The sequence below is a fragment of the Borostomias antarcticus genome (genome assembly GCF_949987555.1).
Source record: "Borostomias antarcticus genome assembly, chromosome: 16".
NCBI lineage: Eukaryota > Metazoa > Chordata > Actinopteri > Stomiiformes > Stomiidae > Borostomias > Borostomias antarcticus.
This window is the reverse complement of record NC_140249.1, coordinates 7,621,883-7,644,617: the sequence shown is the minus strand read 5'-3', so window position 1 is coordinate 7,644,617 and position 22,735 is coordinate 7,621,883. Positions and strand designations below refer to the sequence as shown.

At 43.6% G+C, this 22,735-nt stretch overlaps 1 protein-coding gene across 1 annotated transcript; it reads left to right on the top strand.

Moving 5' to 3' along the window:
• Nucleotides 1–11,005: 11,005 nt before the first annotated feature.
• htr1d (5-hydroxytryptamine (serotonin) receptor 1D, G protein-coupled) lies at nt 11,006–12,166 on the top strand (the record flags this gene model as incomplete). Its single annotated transcript, XM_084451079.1, has 1 exon — nt 11,006–12,166. One exon carries the CDS (start codon nt 11,006–11,008, stop codon nt 12,164–12,166), a length of 1,161 nt encoding a protein of 386 aa, XP_084307205.1.
• Nucleotides 12,167–22,735: the final 10,569 nt, after the last annotated feature.

Genomic DNA, 22,735 nt, shown 5'->3' with positions numbered 1-22,735 from the left:
TGAAAAGAGTGAGCGGAAGTGGACGGAAAAGCTGCCGTTTTATAGTCGCACACACACTAACCAACATCTATAATGCTGCTAATTCATGGAAGTACAGTAGGACCCCACTCATCCGAACTTCAGAGATCCGAACCTCCGGGTCTACCGGACAGGCTTAAAATACTTTTTTTTTTTTTTTAATCTGGTTACTAGTGGGATTTTCATTACAGTACTGTATTCTACTGTGAATAAAAACAGAACTGTATGTAGACCTACATGTTGCCTGTAGGCTGTAGCCTACTGTCACGTTTCATTTCTTCGTTACTCTAATGTCGAGCGCAAAACGCGAACAAGTCTGCTGCGAGAGCTGCATTCCTTGGTAGCCAGAAAGCGCGTCGGCAACCTGAAGCAGATGAGCATCGAGTCATTTTTCGTTCCCAGTTAATGGACTTCAGGAACACAGACGTGTTGTGAGCATGTAGATTAGCCTACTAGGCCTACTGTATTTGTTAAATAATAGCCTACAGCCTAGGCCACGTTAGCCTACATCGGTTGTTTTAGAGACTTTCTTTTATGCTACATTAGCCTAAGACACGACAACTTGTCTGTCATTTCATTTATTTATTTATTGATTATCATTTGCTCTAATTGTTGTTGGGTTGTTTTTAGGCTATACCATTTTGTTCTGCGAATACAGTAGCCTATCGATACAGCGTGGGCCTCATTTGAGAATAAAGTACTGTATTTGTAAATAAATTTCAAGTGGAAATTCATTTATTTTATCATAGGCTACCTATTATAGGCTAGGCTATATGAGTTTAGTTGGCAATTTGATTGCAATTTTGATGCATTTTCACAAGTAATTAAGGGTATTTATCGGTCTATTATGAGTCTATATGAAACAAGTATATACCACCTATTGAATTTGATGCATTTTAACATAAGTTTCAGTCATCCGGACATTTCAGAGATACGAATGACCTTCGGTCCAGTTGGGTTCGGATAAGTGGGGTACTACTGTATAAAGTTAGCTGCCTGCTAATCTCACAGTGGTGAAGCTAGAATAGTACCTGGCAACCCAGTGCGCTGTACCAACGCTGTAATACTATTGGTTGGTATGATATCAACAGAGTGTCATTGTCGAGCCATCAAAATTTCATCATGTAATGATTTCAGACAAAATATATTTTTTTTATGGAAAAGCAATACTTTTACTCTGCAGCCTTCGCAAAGCCCTATGGATGTATTATTTTTGAAAAAATGTTTATTTTAATCCACATATTACATTATTATACCTTCAAGTATGATTGAGAAAATAACAGAAGATGAGAGATGATAATAGAATGTGTTAAAGTTTACAGAAGCGCACACATTCATACACAATGAATTCTAGGTGCTGGACAGAAGTACAAGTGAAAATGGAAAAATTTGAGTCCTCACACTAGATAACACTCCAATGAACATTTATTCCCATCTCAGTGACATTTTGGATGCAAGCCTTTAATGTTCATGGGAGCATTATGTAGTGTGCGGACTCTATTTTTTCTTTTGGCTCTTACAGAATGCGTTGCATCTTGGCAAGCCTGATTAGACACACACACACACAGAAACGCATGCGCGCACACACACACACAGAAACGCATGCCTGCACACACACACACACACAGAAACGCATGCGTGCACACACACACACACACACACACACACACACACACACACAGAAACGCGTACAGTACACACAGGTTCCCCTAGGTCTGCATACTCTCTCAGATCCTGGAAGGGGAGAGTGTGTCAAACAGCAGGCCAGAAGCCTGACAGATCCTCAGGCCTTGTTGTCCCCCTCTCTCCACCCTCATTAACACACAGGTAGATGGCTTGCAGCAACATGGCAGGTACATACGCATACTGTATACACACACACCTCCTCTCTCTCTCTCTCTCTCTCTCTCTCTCTCTCTCTCTCTCTCTCTCTCTCTCTCACACACACACACACACACACACACACATCCTCCCTCTCACTAACAGACCTGCCAGCTGCTCACTATGACTGTGTGTAGGGTGCACATGTGACACTCACAATTGGTTGGTCACATTTTGTATTTGAGATTGTTGATGTAATGTAGCCAATTTTATTTTGATATCACTTCTAAAGTGCAAAATCTAATTTTTCCTTCTCCGAGTGGTCTACGCCTCTGGGTGCGCTGTGGCTTGATGAGCGCTGCTTGGGTATAGTGTGTTGCATCAGGCTTGTTTCCTCAGAAGACAACAGCCTGCTGAACGAACACAACTAGCGTCTCCTGTTTCACATCTTTCCCTGTTTGAAACATAGTGTCTATAAACCATGATTGAAAACAAAATGTTAATAATATAAGTGTGTGTGACTTTTAGATCACGAAAGTTCAAGCCAAATGGTTGATTGTATCTCAAGTTTTCGAAGAATAGAAACATTAAAAAGTTAGCTAGCTACTGTAAATCTGGTGTCATGGGCTTCTTGCTAGCTCATGTTGCATGAACGTTGATGGGGAAATGGCGGCTCGCACCAATGTAGGCTATGGTATTTCTTTTGTTTTATTTTGGCTCCTGGTCATGTATATGTTTAGCTATATAAAGGGCTCTAATAAAGTTTGAAGTGGAATGTTAAAATGAATGTGTACAAAGGTTATAGTCAATTGGTTAACGTATAGGATTTAGGACTGAGCATCTGAAATTATTGTGCAAATGTTAAATGTGACAGTTTACAGATCTCAAGTTAATGTGTTTGATTATATGTGTGTTTGTTTAACATAGAAAATAGGCTGATTCTCTTGAACATTTTCAAATTAAATGGACATTAGTTAGGCGATTTGAAGCCATGTGAAACTGTGAACTGTACAATAGACTGGGTGTACTGTATGCCCACAAGTGGTAGTCTTATTATATAAATGGTGCATGATTTAGCTTTCAGTCAATTGATGCTGTATATATTGCAACCTGCTCATTGGGAGCAATTTGGGGTTAGGTATCTTGCTCAAGGACACTTCGACATGTGGACAGTTGGAGCTGGGATTCGAACCACCGACCCTTCGATCACTGAACGACCCGCTCTACGGACTGAGCTACAGCTGCCCTAGATAATGAAAAAGGGAAAAGAGGACATATTTTTGATGAATAGTACAGTTAATAAAGAAGACAACAGCCTGCTGAACGAACACAACTAACATCTCCTGTTTCACATCTTTTCCTGTTTGAAGCAGACCTATACCTACCTGTTGCGGGGACCCCCTGAATTGGGACCTCCAACAGAATCTTGGCACCCAACGTGGGGCGAGTGTGTGATGACTGGTGATGCTCGTCCGTGAAGCTACGAACCCAAGACCATAAGTCACCTGACCAGCGTGGTGGAGCGTCGTGTGTGCGACTGAGGCAGCCATCGACCGTGAGGGGAACCTAGCTGGAGTGCAGCACTTTGAACTCTATAAGACGCCTGGGACTGTAAAACATGGCCGACAACGAGAAGGACATTGTGGATGATGATGAAAGAAAGAGACTGATTTTGCAGATAAAGAAGGGTCTCCACAGGCTGACTTGAGGAAATCTTGAGTTGAGAAAATCTTCCGAATCATCGAAAACATCCCACGATCTAATGTTGATTATTCTTCTGTTAAGGAGGGTGATGAGGAGAGTTGTTTTGATTACATAGCTGCTTACCTGCATAGTGAAGCTCTGCTGGAGTCAGAGGATCGGGGGTTAGCCCAGTTACTCCATTTGAATGATATTGTAAAGGAGATTATTTCTTTCAAACCTTTATTTATACTTGTAAAGCACTGAGGTTTCCCTCATTTACAGTGTTGACGCGTTCACACAAATACACAAATAACAACAGAACAAATACAATATAAAATAATAATAATTAAAAAGTTACAAGTCGAAGTACAAATGTCAAGAGCCATGGACTTAAACTCTGCGACTGAAGGAAGTACCTCAAGCTTTAGAGTGTGTTGTATTCCAGGAATAAGGAGCATCATGGAAAAAAGCAGCTCTACCAAGTTCAGAATGCACTCGAGGAACCCTAAAAACAAGCCAATCATTTGATCAGGTCTGGTACTGTAGGTACCAAGGCTCCAGTCCAACAGATATGAGATGTATGGTGGAAGTTTACCAATAATAGCTTTGAAAATAATCAAATACCAGTGATAATTACGCCTTAAAGAGAGAGGAGACCAGCCTACCTTATCATAAAGAACACAATGGTGGGTGTCATCCATAATAAATCTTAGGGTGGAGTGGTAGACAGAGTCTAAGGGTTTCAGGGTAGTCACAGAAGCATGTCTATAGATTGTGTCACCATAGTCTAATACTGATAAGAAGACAGCCTGAACAATTCTCTTCCTGCTGAACATAGGAAAGCTAGAATGGTTTTTGTACAGGTAGCCAATTTTCTGCCGCAGATTAGGGCTTAGCTTAGAGGCTAGACTGTCTATATGAAACCCGAAAGAGAGTTTATCATCCAGCCATGAATCAATTCATGTTTTGTTTGCTAGTAGATGGTATTCATTCCGTTCGCGATAACGTTATTGCAGCCAGGCTAAATTCCTCCAGGGAGCCAGTGACAGGCGAGTTGAAAAGCTTCACTCCCCGCCAGCAGGAGTTTTGGTCGCTGCTACCGCATCTCGGATAACCCACTGAGTTCGTGGCTGCTATTTCACACTCGCCCTTGATCAATCCCAATACCGACCCATGGTAATAATGAAAGTTCTCTTGGAGGTAATACATTGGCCTTGCTAGATAAAGTCATCCAGGTGTGCCTCCTGGTAGCAAATAAATTTGACCGCTGTCAGCATAGCAACCCCTACAGCTGCACCAGTCGTTGCGGCCCACCCACTCCTGAACAACTTGTTCATATTCCTCCCTAAACTGACGGGTGCTTCTCGAACAGGTTCGTAGGCGTAAGCAATGGGATTAGAAGGCACGATGAGGAAATCTCTCTCATCACTCTCAGAATCACTAATTTTGGCTCGTTTCACAGCAGGAAGATTCTCAGCTCGTCAGCTGTCCGTCAACTGTGCGGGGAGCATACCAGTTCCGATTGCGCAATTCAAACATGGCTGCGTTCTAAAGCTACAAACGTAAATATCAATTTTGGAAATGTGATTTATTTTGTGTTTTTATCTGTTTTTTGTTTGTTTTTTTACATTTATTTACAAGTTATCTTTAAATATGAGAAACAACACGTTATCAACTTTGAGTTTGCTATTTCTGTTCCCCTTTAATTGGGACCTGTAACACACACAGAGTTAATAACAACTCAGGGCTTGTTCACACACTCACGGTCATGTATACACACACACGCACACACACACACCTCAGGTTAATTGCTCCAATCTAACCAGCTTTTGTAAAGCTCCAATGCCTGGTAGAGGAGGAGGGGGCATATCAAAGCGACATGCCAGGCCTCTCAGCGTAGCTAACAAGATGTTTTTAGCGCCCACCTAAAGTTGTTTGTCACTGCAGGTATGTAGATGAAATACAGGGACAGACAGAGGGAATGGGGTTGAGCCTGGCATTGCCACTTGCTTGTCATTGATGGTCAAGTTCATCACACTGCTCCTGGCTGTGTGGAGTTATAGTAAGTAGCTATTCAGAACCACGTGGCATATTCAAGGCAACACATCCCTGTGTGTGTCAAGTTGTGAGTGTGTATGTATGTATGTGTGTGTGTGTGTGTGTGTGTGTGTGTGTGTGTGTGTGTGTGTGTGTGTGTGTGTGTGTGTGTGTACATGACCGTGAGTGTGTGAACAAGCCCTGAGTTGTTATTAACGCTGTGTGTTCAAGGCAACACATTCCTCTCAGTGCACTGGATTGTTGAAATCTTAGCTACCAAAAAAAACCAACCAGTTCTGACAGGTGGCTCTTTTACGCCTTCTACAACTTTCAGGAGAACCTCTTGCAGATATTAACATTTGGATGTGATGTTGGTCCTGTTGCTGTAGGGAATGTGACTGATCAATATGAGCAGCAGGCACACCCTTCTAACGGCCTCACACTGTGATCTCCACTAACTCCACCAGGTCAAAGGTCACCAAGAGGAAGACGCCGACACAGGCTGTGACATTCTAGAATGGTTCTAAAGTTTGATCTAGATGGTAAATGGTCTGCACTTATATAGCGCTTTTCCACCTTAGCGGCACTCAAAGCGCTTTACAATGGCCTCTAATTCATCCATTCACACACACACCAATGGTGGCAGCTGCCATGCAAGGAGCTAACCTACTCATTGGGAGCAATTTTGGGGTTAGGTGTCTTGCTCAAGGACACTTCGACATATGGACAGTAGGAGCTGGGATTCGAACCACTGACCCTTCGATCATTGAATGACCCTCTCTACCAACTGAGCTACAGCCACCCCTAGAACTAGAAGAGGCTCAAGATTCCAGTCTGTCCAATTCCAGAGCCTTGAAACACTCCAAATAAGTCATTATTCATCTTTATAGGTGGCTCCACTTTACAGGTCAAAATGAACATTCATTACGAAACCTCAGAGGATATCATGTGTAGAAGGTGATACTGGTGTCTTCTGGAGGCTGTCAGTTTATAAAGGTGACATACTGTATTTTGCATATTTAGCAATTTATCTCGATGCTGAATATATGTATCCCTGAATATATGTATCCAAGCTCAGCAAAGGTTCTTAGTGACTCAATTATCATATCAACTCTTTTCAACAGTAAAGCTAGAGTATCTGATTCATACTAATAGCAGCGAAGGGCATTTACTTAGCACAACTGACCCACAGCCTTACCTACTCCTTCAATTGGAAATCAAATCTGAACACAGTACGTTTAGATGAAGAATAGCATAGAAACTGCCTGCCCTCTGGGGCCCCAGACCCCCTCAGACAGAGTGTGTTATTAGTTCACTCTGTCTCTCCAGGCTGAATTAGTTACTGAGGAAAGCCATCTCAGAGGCTCCGTAAGCTTTGATCCAGCTACCGTTGCTACGGTCTGATAGAGCTTCATTCAGTTTGCTGAAGTAAATTAACAGAACAAAAAAAAGCAGCTTCCCCTCGCCTGAATGCTGTTTCTCATATGAAAGGTAAATTCCTATCAAGGTTGTCTCGATCTCTCTGGAATAACGCTTCTGACTCTAACTGTTGTATTGACTGGGAAGGTCGGTATTAGAGAGGTTGCTTTGCCTGGAAAGTGGCATATTCTTTGCATCAGGGCCCGTTGTGTTGTAGTTGTAGTGAAGACACTTAAAGGAGTAGTAAAGGGAAAATGCATGTTTAGCCCTGTTTTAAGGTTACTTATGATCATATACAATGGTTCAGATCAAAACGTTGACAAAACTAGCACTTTTGAGAAAGTCTGATAATTGCTCTACCACCGTTTTGGTCATACAATGGATGTGGGTGGGCACCGTGAAAAATCATTCAAAAAAACATGTTAAACTCTCAATTTCAAAGACAAGAAACTCACCGAGGTGTTAATTGGCGTTCTGACATATAATTCGCCATAAAGTAAGATTGTAGTTCATCTGGAAAGGCTTTTTAAAATATTTAGCATAGAACTTTTTAGTCGTAGCACATACGTGTGTAAACCTCCGCAAACTAGGTAGCCTAGCAACATAAACAATAACAATAGCTACCATAAGTAGTTCCGCTTCCTGAATCCCCTCTGCGGATCTACACATCTACTACGGTCGCTTCAATACAAGTCAATGGATTTCATAAAATTATCAATAAAACCCTACAGGATTCATACTTTGCGGCAAATTTAATGGCAGAACACCAACGGACACCAATTACCCCCTCGGTGAGCTTCTTGTCTTTGAAATTGAGAGTTTAACATGTTTTTTTTTAATGATTTTTCAAGGTGCCCACCCACATCCATTGTATGACCAAAACGGTAGAGCAATTATCAGACTTTCTCAAAAGTGCTCGTTTTGTCAACGTTTTGATCTGAACCATTGTATATGATCATAGGTAACCTTAAAACAGGGCTAAACATCCATTTTCCCTTTACTACTCCTTTAAACTCAGTCAACAATAACATGTACTGTACCCTACTGAAGCCGCCTAGTCCTAGCCATCCTGATCTCGCAAGCTCACATTCTGTTTCTCTCGCAAATTAGTCTGGACACTCTCCACAGAGATCCGTTTGTGCCCGAAAATGATCTAGCCAATCAGCATTCTATGCGGAAATACTAACAGCTATGCTGACCAGGTTTTGGTGTGACGACAGCGAGGAGTGGTCGAAGTTACCGTATGACAGACAGATGGTTCAACCAATCGCCTGCCAAGTATTTTTGAAAGTGCCTGCCTTTTTCCAAACAGTTTCCTACAGATTTCCCAAATGGTTAGGCGAAGCAAACCTACTGGCATGTCAGATTAACCTAGTCCAGCTCCCCAAAACGTTTCTCCTCCTCCAAGGCTCAAAATAAGACAGGTATTGGGCATGGATCATATCCCCTTCATTCTCACCTACACTATGACTCAACACAAAGACAGTGGAGAGAGGAAAAAGGCAATTAAAATTTTAAAGGGTATTGTCAGTTAAAGCTTTATCAGAATGCATTTGTAGTGTTCATATAATAACCTATCTCGGAAGGCTAGCTGTCAGTCAGCCTTGAGGTGATTTACACACTCTTATCAGAACACACACACATGCACAGTCATACACACATGCACACACACTCACATGCAGTCATATACTGTACACACCTACACAAGCACACATACTGTACTCACATGCACAACAGACACAAATATGAAGGGACATTTGGATATACAGTAGGCTAGACGGCAGTGCACCCTCGCACTCCTGCGCTGTATCTCTGAAATAAACAAATTAAACATGTTGTTAGAGGCCAGAGAAATCCTTTGCTTGTTTGTTGACTTTTTTGCTCTGTATTAATTATATGCTCTACAGAGGTTTATGTAAACTTGAAACGGGTCTTCTGCAAATAAACAACACGAAAGGCAATTATTCCAAAACTCTCTCCTGCTTTTTTTTCAACAACTGCCAAGTTGTAGTAAAGTAAAACTTTGCAACCAGGTTAATTAATTCAGTGAGTGTGAATGAGTCAATGAGTCAAATTCTCATTAGCACCAAACGCTCTGCATTAGTAAGCTATTACGGCTGTAGACAGTGGTGTAGAAAACTCATGAACAGAAAAAAAGAAGTAGCCTTGTAGCCCCGCACATCTGTCTTGCAGTGAAATTTCCCCATCTCTTAAAAGCAGGTGTAATCCAAGACACGTTGTAGATCATGAAGACTGTGGATTTGTAATCTATTTGTAAATTGTGCTTCATGTTTACAAATTGTTATACAGTACATTTGTGACTCATAGTCTGCATTTATATTAATAATTTTGACATCGATTTACCCCCATATGACATTTGAAGATAATGAGAAACATGAACCTGAAATACTATTTGCATGTTATTACATGGCATACTGTACAGTATGTGAACATCTGCAATATCCTCATTCTATTCTCACTCCAAGGGATCTCAGTATCATAACCTTGCCTGTGATATCTGAGGAGGATAGTGTCGACTGTAGATATCCCTCATACAGTAGCAGTATTCACCTTGTGTGGGAGTGAGTGTTGGTGGGATAAAAGTTTGACGGCTGTGAGAGCGAAACGGTCTCTTAAACTGTGTATTCTGTGTTTTGTAAATCATTTTTTTCTGTTGTTGCTGTTTTCTCACTCTGATTTTCTTCCCTCAGGATGAGCGAAGTGTGAGAGAGGCTGGATGAAACGGACTACTACTAAAGCAGGATTGAAGCAGAATTTAACCAGGACTAAAGGAGGACTTAATCCAGACTAAAGCAGGACTGAAGCAAAATTTAATCCGGACTAAAGCAGGACTGAAGCTGAATTTAACCAGGACTAAAGGAGGACTTAATCTGGACTAAAGCAGGACTGAAGCAGGACGTAATCCGGATTTAAAGCAGGACTGAAGCAGAATTTAACCAAGACTAAAAGAGGGCTTAATCCAGACTAAAGCAGGACTGAAGCAGAACTTAACCAGGACTAAAGTACGTGCTTAATTTACCATCAAAGCTTCTCAAGAGAGAGGGGGGGTGGTAACAAACACACAATTTATTGATCAAGAAATCAATGAAAGTGCAGGCTGTGCTTCCAACTCACAGGGGACCTGAGAAGCCTTTGCTGTTATTACATTTATTACATATCAGTAATCAGAGTCTAGGAGAATAAGGAAGGAATATTGACTTGTTCTCCTTCATGACTGGACTGGCTAAGAGGGAGTCAGAGCTGTTTTTCCCAATGTGGATCATATTGACACCTAGCTCTGCTAGCTCGCCCTCAGCATAAGAGAGCCAGGCAGTACCAAGGTCTCTCTGTCTGGCCATACATTGAAATTAGGAGAGAGAGAGAGAGAGAGAGAGATAGAGAGGGAGGGAGGGAAGCAAGAGATAGTGAAAGAAAGTGGCGGTGTATCTTTGTCATAATCTCTCAGTGTGCTTGTAGCCCACAGAGCCTTGCTGTATGTTAGGGTCCCTTGAGAGAAGAATGGTAGAAGGAGTTAAGGTGTAAGGTGGCCTGCTGCCCAGAGCGGAGAGAAGGGGGAGAGGGAGAGAAGACGTGGAGAGGGGAGGAGATAAGAGACTGACAGAGAGAAAGCGGAGTTGAACGAGAGCTGAATATAAATGAGCCTCGTCCCCCCTGGGACCGGCTGATATTAGTGGGCGTCTAACAGAGAGACATGTTTCAGCAACACTAATGTAATCATTAGTCACATGCTGAACTGGTAGACCTGGACATAACCAAGTAAAGCCCAGTACAATTAAATCAAACACAGGCTAGCTTTCAGCTTTGAGATGACAGGGGTGGAGGCATACAGCGAGGCTTGTTTACCTCCTTGGCTGACATAAAGAGATAAGAGGCTGGTGTGCAGCACCCCAGTTCTCACCAAAAGGCGGAGAGAACGCCCGCGTCAGGGTCCACCGTTGAGATGATGAGGCTCCCCTGAAGCCCCGTACGCAGGAGAGGAGAGAGGAGGTGAGCGGTTCCAGTCGAGATGGAGCTGGATAATACCTCCATGGTGGAGCTGTTACTGCCCAACGCCACAGACACCCCGGCAGCCACCGCCGAGCTGCCCTGGGACGAGACCACGCTCCTGGGCCTCCAGATCTCCCTTTCCGCCGTCTTGGCCGTGGTCACCTTGGCAACCGTGCTGTCCAACGCCTTTGTCATCGCCACCATCTTCCTCACCAGGAAGCTGCACACGCCCGCCAACTTCCTGATCGGCTCGCTGGCAGTCACAGACCTGCTGGTGTCCATCCTGGTCATGCCCATCAGTATCATCTACACGGTCAGCAAGACTTGGTCGCTGGGCCAGATCGTCTGCGACATCTGGTTGTCCTTGGACATCACCTTCTGCACTGCCTCTATCCTGCACCTGTGTGTCATTGCGCTCGACCGCTACTGGGCCATCACGGACGCGCTGGAGTACTCCAAGCGGCGCACGATGCGGCGCGCAGGGCTGATGGTGGCCGTGGTGTGGGTGATCTCCATCTCTATCTCCCTACCGCCGCTCTTCTGGCGACAGGCCAAGGCCCACGAGGAGCTGACCGAGTGCATGGTGAACACGGACCAGATCTCCTACACGCTCTACTCCACCTTTGGCGCCTTCTACGTCCCCACCATCCTCCTCATCATCCTCTACGGGCGTATATACGTGGCGGCGCGCTCACGCATCTTCAAGACGCCGGCCTCGTGCGGCAAACGCTTCACCACTGCCCAGCTCATCCAGACCTCCGCTGGCTCCTCCCTCTGCTCCATTAACTCCACCTCTAACCCAGAAGCACACCTACACTCCTCCGGGGGAGTAGGAGGAGGAGAAGGAGGAGGAAGTTCGCCGCTCTTTCTGAACAGCGTGAAGGTGAGGCTGGCGGACAGCGTGCTGGAGAGGAAACGCCTGTGTGCCGCGAGGGAGAAGAGAGCCACCAAGACACTGGGCATCATCCTGGGTGCGTTCATTGTGTGCTGGCTGCCGTTCTTTGTGGGCACCCTGGTCATGGGCATCTGCAAGGACTGCTGGTTCCACCCAGTGCTGTTCGACGTCTTCACCTGGCTGGGCTACCTCAACTCTCTCATCAACCCCGTCATCTACACTTCCTTCAACGACGATTTCAAACAGGCCTTCCAGAAATTCATCAAGTTCAAGAGATGTTACTGAAACAATGGCTAACCTGTGGGCTAGACACAATACTGGCTTTACAATGTACAGTCCACTGGAACGTAAAGGATCTGCAGTACCACAGTACACATTCACTATGGGGAATAGCTGTACTGGCTTACAATCTACAGAGAAATTAAAGACTTAACTCAATGTTTACTGGTTTTCCAGGTTACACAAAAGACACACAACAGAAACACAGGATCAATATCTCTACATTGTTTTTGAGAATGAGGAAACAATAGGACATGTGAGAATTATGAAGTCTGATTATAGAGTACCCCATACATGTGGTATTTGTTGATGTTGTAAACACACATGCTTCATTGTACTGTGTTTTGTCTCTGAGCGTTTTTGGACGTTGGAAACATCAAACCCTGGCTCATTAAGATCCCGTCATACCAACCCATTTAGTTAGTTCCTCTATCCAGACTTCTGCATGTATTTATATAAAAAAGGACAATATACTTCCAGGACAATACATCTAGGACAGAAACAAATGAAGGTTCACACTTCCTGTGAGAACTGGTGTGGAAAATGGTTTGGAGGAAAGAGTGTGTGACATCTTCCTTGGACTGAGAAGCCATGTTGTCACAGATGTGTTCATCTTCCCTAACCTCTATGTGATCCAGTGCATTATATAGAAATACTATATAAAGATAGTCTAAATGTGTTGTTCTCAGTCTGTGTCAATATATTTGAGTGTGTATGTCTGTGTTTAGTGTGTCAGCAAGAGAGACAGAAAGATTGAGAGACAGTGTGCGTGCAGAGTATGTTGTGTGTGTGTGTGTGTGTGTGTGTGTGAGAGAGAGAGAGAGAGAGAGAGAGAGAGAGAGGAAGCGTTTGCTTCTGTGTATATGTGTATATACAGTATGTGTATAGAGATACTATATAAAGAGTCTAACTGTGTTACTCTCAGTCTGTCATTTGAGTGAGAGAGTCTGCTTCAAAATTTGAATGAGTGGCTGCTTATGTATAAGTGTGTGGGTGTACAGTATATGTGTGGTACTGGGGATCGTATCCCTGTTTTAGACGTCGACAATATCACATCTAATTTTCTGGTCGAGTTAAGTGAGGAGGCTGAGGCAGTACTGGAGCTGCCTACCGGGCATGCTTCATCTAAATACATCAGCTATTTTTAGATCGAAAGTCAGTGCGTAGTTACACAGTGCACAGTTACACAATGAGTTAGGGTTAGATAAGTTCAAGAAAAAGTGATGGGAGAATGACATCAAAACGTTTGTATGGGTTTGCGTTTTAGTGTGTGTGTGTGTGTGTATTTGCCAGTATGTTCCCCTAACCCCCTGTAGATGTGTGGAAGTGCAGACTGCATCCTCTTCGCCAATCTACACCGCACTTGGGGGGGGGGGGGGGGGTTAGAGGGCGTGTGGACACCGGACGACCTGTCCGCTGAGCAACCTCTCCTCTGATCCACTATTCGTCTCCACCTCTCTCCATGAAACTGTGACCTCATCTACACTCCCCATTGGTCAGAAACTTGATAGTCAGCATCCAGCCAGCTAGGACAACGTGTAGTCTTTGCCTCATCTCGGACTCGGCCACAAGGAAGAAATGGTGAAGGTGTGGGGAGAGGGAGGGAAGAGAGGGGTGAGTGGGATTGAGTACTTCCTAGACATCTATTATTAACAGTTGATGTATTTTACACAACATTTTTACATAGCCTAATGACAATACCGTTCCAACGTGTAGCCCCTGTCATTATGGACCGGCTGTGTAGACCCTGTAATGTGAATTTACAGAGTTCTGGTCTGGAAACAGCCAGCAGCAACACTCTATAAAACCAATAAGGCCATCAATATTGATTTGCATTAGTTAATCAATTACCAGGCTGGCTAGAGTGTCACCATGTGAGGGTTAAACAGATTATAGAGAAGCATACTCTTCAAGTACACACACGCACATGCACAAGCGCGTGCAAATACACACACACACACTAGGGCTGTCAAAAGTGCCATGAAATTGAGTTTGAATATATTCGAATTAAACTTAGTAGAGTTCGAACGATATTCGAATTTATACATGTTTAAAAAAAAAAAAAAAAAACATTAATATAATAGCCTAATAAAATAACCCTTGACTGTAATATTGTACTGAACACTGTTACCCCTCGCTGAGGTGTTAACTTTCATCTTTCGATAAGGTGCTGGGTCTGGATTATTGCACGTAAATAAATTGTAGCCTATAAATGTTCTGTTATTAATGTAAATCGCTGCATAATGTTTGATAAATAATATTATTTATTAATATTACAATATTCAAACTCAGAAATTTAGGTTCGAACTTCTTTTTAAAAAAGATATTCAATTTTTTTTCAAACTTGGATTTTTTTTGGACAGCCCTAACACACACACACACACACACACAGCTCAGGAGAGAGAAGATATAATCACCCCCGCAGTTCTGAATTAAATCACAAAAAACAAGGTGCCCCACGATTTCCAAAAGTAAAATAAAATAAATGACAGACAATTACTTTGGTCTTCTTAACAACAAAGTGATTAGCCAGCCATGAATCAATTATTCAATCAAAGCTTTATTTGTATAGCGCATTTCATACCGAGAGGCAACACCTTGCGCTTGAATATGTTCCCTTGAGTCAACAGGGATTTCTAACTTGTCTCTGTTCATTTAGGCAGGAGCAGAAGGGAAAGGGATCGCAGAGCGCCTTGCGCCTGGTGGAGGTCAGGGAGAAAGAGGCCGACCTAGTTGCAACCTTCAATCAGAGGTTGGTAGTGATGCCAGCACACCATGTTAGGATGTGTCTTATGGAGACAAACAGAAAGGTCACTCCGCACTTAACCTCCTGGGGATGTCACATCCTGGAGCGTTTTAAGGGCTGGGGGGGGGAGGGGAGCAGAAATATGGCAGCAGACAAACAGAATTAGCCTCAGGAGATTGATGGAGGGAGAGATGGAGGGAAGGCAGAGTGGAAGGGTGGAGACAAGTGCTCCTCTGAATGCGGCAGTTCACAGCACAACAGGAGCTCCTTAACACATCCAAACTTTAAATGTGTCACAAATGCTGTGAACAGGATATGAGACAAAGTGAACTGTCAGCAATGCAACTCTTTGTCAAAACCAATCTAGGTTGAAACACTGCATATTTAATATAGTACTTTGTTAAAATCAATGGGTTAAAAGTACCCTCTTGAACATTTTTCACAGTGTCTCTCCCGTGTATCGATGAATTATTTCAGACACTTCTCTTTGATCCTAATCACCATGAATATTCTCCATGGACCAACTGATAAACGGGTCAGTTGTCTTTCTCTGGGTGCTGTCTGAAGGTCCCATCTCCAGAGTCACTCAGGGAGGAAAGGCCATCAGCAGCGACATCAGCAGCAACTGAAGCTTCATACAAACCCATTACAGATCGTATAGATCGATTATGTGGCGACAACCAGCTCCTCACTCCCTCCAGAGCCTGAGCTGCACTCCTCCATCATGGTGTGTCAGTGCTTTTCCACATCAAGTTCATGGACTACAGTTAAGATGGAAAGTCTGCAGAGATTGCGAGCTAGGCCCTCTCGTCCAACATCCGTGTCTGACCTCACAAATGCTCTTCTGGCTGAATGGCTCCCCCAGAAACTCCCCAAAACTCCCCCAGACACACTCCAAAACCTTGTAGAAAACCTTCCCAGAAGTGTGGAAGCTGTTAGAGCTGCAAAGGGGGGACCAACTCCATATTAATGCCTATGAATTTAGAATGGGATGTCATAAAAGCTCCTATAGGTGTCCCAATAGTTTTGTCCATATAGTATATCTGTACACACTCTTAGCCTAATACTTGGCTGATGCACCTTTGGCAGCAATTACAGCTTCAAGGTGTCTTGGGAAAGAAGCTATGAGATTTTTTCCCAGTCCTCTTGGCATATCCTTGCTAGCTATGTCCGGTTGGATGGGGAGCATCGGTACACTGCCATTTTCAGCTCTTTCCACAGATGTTCAATTGGATTCAGGTCTGGGCTCTGGCTGGGTTCCTCAATGACATTCACAGACTTTCTCCGAAGCCACTCCTTTGTTTTGTTGGTGTGGGCTTCGGGTCGTTGTCTTGTTGGAAGGTACTGTACTGTAATTCTTTGCCCCGAGTCTGAGGGCCAGAGCGCTCTGGAGCAGGTTTTTTTTCAAGGATCTCGGTGTAATTAGCTGCATTCATCTTTCCCTCTAACAGGACTAGTCGCCCGGCTCCTGCTGCTGAAAAATATCCCCAAATCATGATGCTGCCACTGCCATGCTTCACTGTAGGGATAGTATTAGCCCGGCGATGAGCAGTGCCTGGTTTGATTCTCATGGTTTGAGAGTCCTCTAGATGCCTTTTGGAAAACTCCAAGCAGGCTGTCATGTGCCTTTTTCTAAGGAGTGGCTTTCATCTGGCCTCTCTACCATAAAGGCCTGATTGGTGGAGTGCTGCCTCACTCAAAAAAAAATGCTTTGGATTTACTTAAATTGTTTGTAGACAGTGGTTCCACATGATTAATATGTTATTTCAACATGGAAATGCAGATTTAGATATAAATAATTGAATTGAATAATTGAATTGTGTTCCACAAACATGATAAAATCAATGTGATTAAATTAGATCAGATAAAGATAATTTGCATGATGAAATCATGTTAATCAAACACTAATTATTCATTAAAATCAGCAGACAGCATTAGCAATCTGTTCTTCTGCATGTTTTTTCATATTTGGTTCGTTACGGGGGAAACCCTTGTGAACACAGGGAGAACATGCAAACTTCACACTCTCGAAGCTGGGATATTGAGGTTCAATGACTTTGGGGTTCAGTGTCTTGCTCAAGGACACTTCAGCACACTCTGGAAGCTGGGATTAAACCAGGGACCTTGCGATCCCTAGCCAGCCACTCTACCTCTTGAGCTACATGCCGTGCTGTCCTATATTGTGTCAGCAAGCAGTAGTAGTAGTTTTTCTACACCATCCTCCCACCCACTCTGGCATTCAACAGACTGAGGCCCGATCCCAAATGGAACCCTTAAGGACTCGCAGACTTACAGGCGCGCTCCCGCTAAGGGCGTGAGGGCTTAGGGGTGTCCCATTGTAAAATCGTCAAGTGCTCAAAGGCTCTCGACCGCCATATTTGAACCCTTTATGTCCCCTTTCTGTGAGGGAATTGCCCATAATTCAGAGCGTTGTGACATATGTCGGATTCGGATGAATTTTGCGGAGGTTTACAGTGTGAAGGGATGGCTGTTGTATGTTCGGTGAAATTAGTACTGTTTACAAGTTACTGTTGTTTCGAAATGCAGAGGCGAAAGGACCTATGGTGTTTACAGGACGACTTCAGGGCTTGGTAAGCATAAACCATGTAATTCCTGAACTTGAAATCCATGTATATCATACTTTTTATACTATTTAAGAGTTTTTAGAGTGTGACCATAGCTAGCAACGAGTGTCATAGAAATTGTAGTTTCACCACCTCACCACCTCCCTCAACCTTTCACATAGTTGTGCTAATCTAATTTGTGACAGGATAACCTCTCTTCAGGAGGTCAACACACCTAGACGTTGTCTGCTCCAGAATAACCATCCTTTGTCCCATTGTCCCTGCAAGATTTACCACCTTTTCTCATGTCACGTGTCTGTATTCTCGACCACTGTTGATGATGTCCGCCATTTATTATGACGTGTACAGATGGGTTAGCCAATCACATCCCTGGAAGCGTTATACCTGTGTATTGCTTGAATATAAGGCGGTGCAAGACCAGACTGTGGCACTTCTGCTGGATGCCACTCACGTGCGTTGTCCTGAAGTCCTTGCGCTCGTATGTTTTCTCAATAAACCAGACTAAACCTTTTTGAGCGAACCTTGGCAAATCTTTTTACTTTCGATCAGATTTAATTCCATTACACGAGCCAGGGTGCGAGCACCGACGTTATTGACACAGAACTCTGTACTGCACAAAACAGAAATATTTTAACCTGTACTAGTCAGATACAGTACATGCCAGGGAAGGCAGGAATAGGGCTAAACATGAAATTCAGTGTCCATATCCTTTAATAAACTATGGACTTAAATTTTGGATTTTATGCAGCCTGATGAAAAAATAAGTTAATCTGACAATTACCTCTCGTCCATCCAGAGCCATGAGGACATTGAAATCAGGGAGTTGGTACCGCAATCGCCTCCGCCGTGAAATCAATAAATTAAAAATATAAAGGCCCAAAGCCACAATGCTCATAAACATGTTTCACGTCTTCATTCACATTGTCAAGGTCACAGTTGCAAGTGCTGTCCCATTCCCATTCATAGCATTTCGAGCCCTTGCAGCCTCTCGCATTCGATCACTTACAAAGGTGACGTCAATTAAGTCTACGAGGGTTTAGGGCTTCTGAGTCCTTAAGTGTTCCATTTGGGATCGGGCCTGACACTCAATTGAATTTACTTACTGAAGTTCAACAATGGATCAACTTGATGGGGGTTTTCTCTCCTTCACCGATAACAATGACGTGCATGCACACGTGAGATTTCGGTTACTGATAAATTATAGAATGAGTTTTTCTGAGATGGGAAGCACAGGGTGTAATCTTACCAGTCTCAGTATGCTCGCCTGTGAAATGTGCACCTTTAAAGGAGTAGCAAATGGAAAATGCATGTTTAGCCCTGTTTTAAGGTTACTTATGATCATATACAATGGTTCAGATCAAAACATTGACAAAACTAGCACTTTTGAGAAAGTCTGATAATTGCTGTACCACCGTTTTGGTCGTACAATGGATGTGGATGGGCACCTTGAAAAATCTTTTCAAGGAGGGAAGAGGGGGGGGGGGTCGAATTATTATCCAAAATGACCCGGTTGTCCTGCCTGGTGAAATGTGTCCGGTCGTGATTTCACGTTATCGCAATGGCTGATAAGATATTGTAAGCAGTTGTTAGAGAGCACTTTATCCACTTTCCCAGGCAAACAGGCCCAGAGAGATAAATGTGCCATGTGCTCCCTGGTCTTGTGTCAGAGAAGAGGTTTCCAATAGGAATTATGAATTATGCACTCCCTCCTAACAGAGTGCCCGTATGACTGGAATATATATGCACACACAAGCAAGTAAACACATATAATGCACATGCACACAAATACACACACACACACACACACACACACGTACACACATACAAAGCTCCACACTCATATTTCACTCCAAACAAACACATGCTAATACAAAGATCTACACATTAATGTATACCTGTATCACATGGACATATACACGCACTAACACAAATGTGTAATTATTGAAAGAACTCCTATGAATAGTTGATGCCTCTTCTCCAAGAAATCCCGTCAAATTTCCCCCTCAGCAGATGGAAAACCACCAGATAACAGCAAGGGAAGGTTCCTCCTCCACAACAAAGGAACCCAGATAAAAGGCATGAGGAAGGTAAAAAGAAGCCAATGGAATAGACCCATAGAGAATATTAGAACAATGGCCACAGTCAGCATACAGAAATCACTGGTCCCTCTCCTGAGCCATGTTACACAGTCCAAACCCCCCCAGATGGCACTAAAACCCTGCTGACTCCAGCAGATTCAAGATCTGTTTATTAGCCATGTATATGGTTCACACTTACTAGGAATCTGATTAGGGTTAAGGCATACACTGTTGCAGACGACATAGGTATATGACATAGGCAGATGACCTAGTCAATCGGATACTGTATGTTTACTGTAAATCAGCTTCACTGTGTATGACTTGGAAGAACACTGAATTTATAATGCTCACTTTTTGTTCCCCTGATTATCTTGATGCATTTTTCCCCACTTAGTGTGTGTGGTCGGTGTGTGTGTGTGTGTGTGTGTGTGTGTGTGTGCATGTATAAGTGTGCATGTGCATAAGTGTGTGTGTGCGCACGTGTGTGTGTTTGTGTGCGCACGAGTATGTGTGTGTGTGTGTGTGTGTGTGTGTGTGTATGTATACAACCACTGGGTTTCTCATTCCAGCAAAGGCGTCCTACTATAGTATTACTTATGGTGTCCCTGGGAACAGCATTGTATAAAATAACATTTGTTTAAAACTTGTATGAGCTCCATGAAGACATCAGTTTGTGTTTCACAGACTCTGGTGCGTGAGATTTTCAAGGCAACCACACCTCAGTACTTCAGACCCTCCACCTGAGCAGAAACAAAAAACAACCCAACAGATCTCCTAAGCTGGAAGAATGGTAAGACGGACAGACAGACAGACAAACCTGTCTGACCGAGAGACAGATAAACAGACAAGACAGAAAGAGACAGGCAGGCAGACAGGCACAAAGACAGACAGACAGACAGACAGACAAGACAGACAGACAGACAGACAGACAGACAGACAGACAGACAGGCAGGCAGGCAGGCAGGCAGGCAGGCAGGCAGGCAGGAATAAAGACAGACGGACAGACAGGCACAAAGACAGAGACAGACATAAAGACAGATAGACAGGCAGACAGACCAACATTGAAACAGCCCCCTCAGCCCTCACTACTATCATTTTGTCTGCATTTATATTCTCTGTCCATCTCTCTCTCTATCTTTCTCTCCCTCTCCTCTTTCTCTCTGTATCTCTCCTCTTTCTGTCTCTCCCCTCTCTCTCTCTCTCTCTCTCTCTCTGTCTCTGTCTCTCTCTCTCCCTCGCCCTCATGTTTTCTTGGCTGGGGGTACTTCTACAGTCTGCCTCTTGGGTATTTGTATGCAAACAGCAGAGCTCCACACACAGAGCTCTTATCTACAATATGAAGGCTGCATGCTGGGACAGTAGAAAGGCGTACAAACGCGCACAACTCAAAAAATTAATAAAAAGTATTGAGTGCCAGGTTCAATAATATAACTTGGATTGGAAAATACCAGCACTCACTTATGATTTTTCAGTCTTCTTTTATTAAGGGCAGACACAGAACGTTTCGGCCATGGGCCTTCTTCAGCATGAAGCATGTGTCTGCCCTTCAAAAGAAGGAGGAGAGCTTCCAGGGCCCACTATGTTGATATCCTGGTAATGGGAGTTTTAACCACGGGATCTGTTCCTTCTGCCAACCAATACTGTAGAGGACTGACAAGGTCAGACGTGATGATGCTAAACTTCTATTTTGTGTATTTACTTTGTTTCACCTTTATTTAATTAGGGCAGTCAATTCAGAACAAAGTCTTATTCACCGCAGATCTGGTTCTGTATGCAGCTAAAACATATAGAACACTGGATCCAGTATCAGAGAGCCAAAAAGCAAGCACTGGGCTTCAGCTCTTGAAGAATCATATCGTACCATCCATCCATCTTCATCCGCTTATCCGGGGTCGGGTCGCGGAGGCAGAAATTCCAGCAGGGGGCCCCAGACATCCCTTTCCCTGGCAGCATCAACCAGCTCTGCCTGGGGAATCTTTAGCCGTTCACAGGCCAGTGCGGAGATGTAATCCCGCCACCTAGTCCTGGGTCTACCCCGCGGCCTCCTCCCAGCCGGACACGCCTGGAACACCTCCCTAGGGAGGCGCCCAGGAGGTATCCTCACTAGATGCCCGAATCACCTCAACTGGCTCCTTTCGACGTATCGTACCATCGATCCAAATGAGCTTCATGTCTTCCCCAGACATCAGCGCTGCATGTGAGAAACTCTGACCCCGGTCTTTCAGACTGGCACACGTTCAACTCCACAAGACAACGTTCAGCTCCATCCCCCATTTTGTACAACCTACAGCATCCATTAGTCTTTGATAAGTACTCCCTAAAAACTTCCTTGTCATCTGTATTGGTCATTGAGATCATGGTGGTTCTATTTGAGGAGTGGCTCCCTCAGAGGTCTGAGACCTTCTCTCTGTCTGCTACTTCCCACAGCCTCCCTGATACGACCATGCTGGCTGAACATGCCATTACTTCACATAATCAGACAACTGCATTACAATGGAGCCTATAAATTATGGATCTGTTTGATGTTGACAGGAGAAAGAAGGAGAGAGAGAGAGAGAGAGAGAGAGAGAGAGAGAGAGAGAGAGAGAGAGAGAGACTGCAGAGGAAGCAGACAAATATATTTTCACCTGCCAAAATAAAGGGGACACATTATGTAAATAAAATAATTTACACTGACTGCACACAGATTTAGTTGTTGGCATATTTATATTCAATTAATTTTATACTGTCTCCCATCAATTGTCCAATGAATTTGAATTTGATAGGGAGAGATAAACTGCACAGATGGTGAGACAGACAGTACAAACACAGACTGATTGCCAGACAGCAAGAAAGAGAAGATGTAGGCGGAGATGAAGAGATTTTGTAAAATAAATATCCTTTTCATCGTTTGAAATCCGGGTCTGAGGCTGGGTTGGGTGGGAAGCATAGCCTGGTGGTCCAGTTACATTGTGGCCATAAAGACTTGATTAATCTAAAATAGAAGTAATCAAGCATACACCAGGAGTGTTCAATTTGACTTTGATTTGATCCATATAAAAATACCAAGGCGAACAACACGTGGTGTCCTCAGGTTCACTTTGATCGCTAAAGCCACAGTGCACAGTTCGCCCTTATATTTGTTATATTAATTGAATCAAAGTCAATTCGAACACTCCTGGTGTGT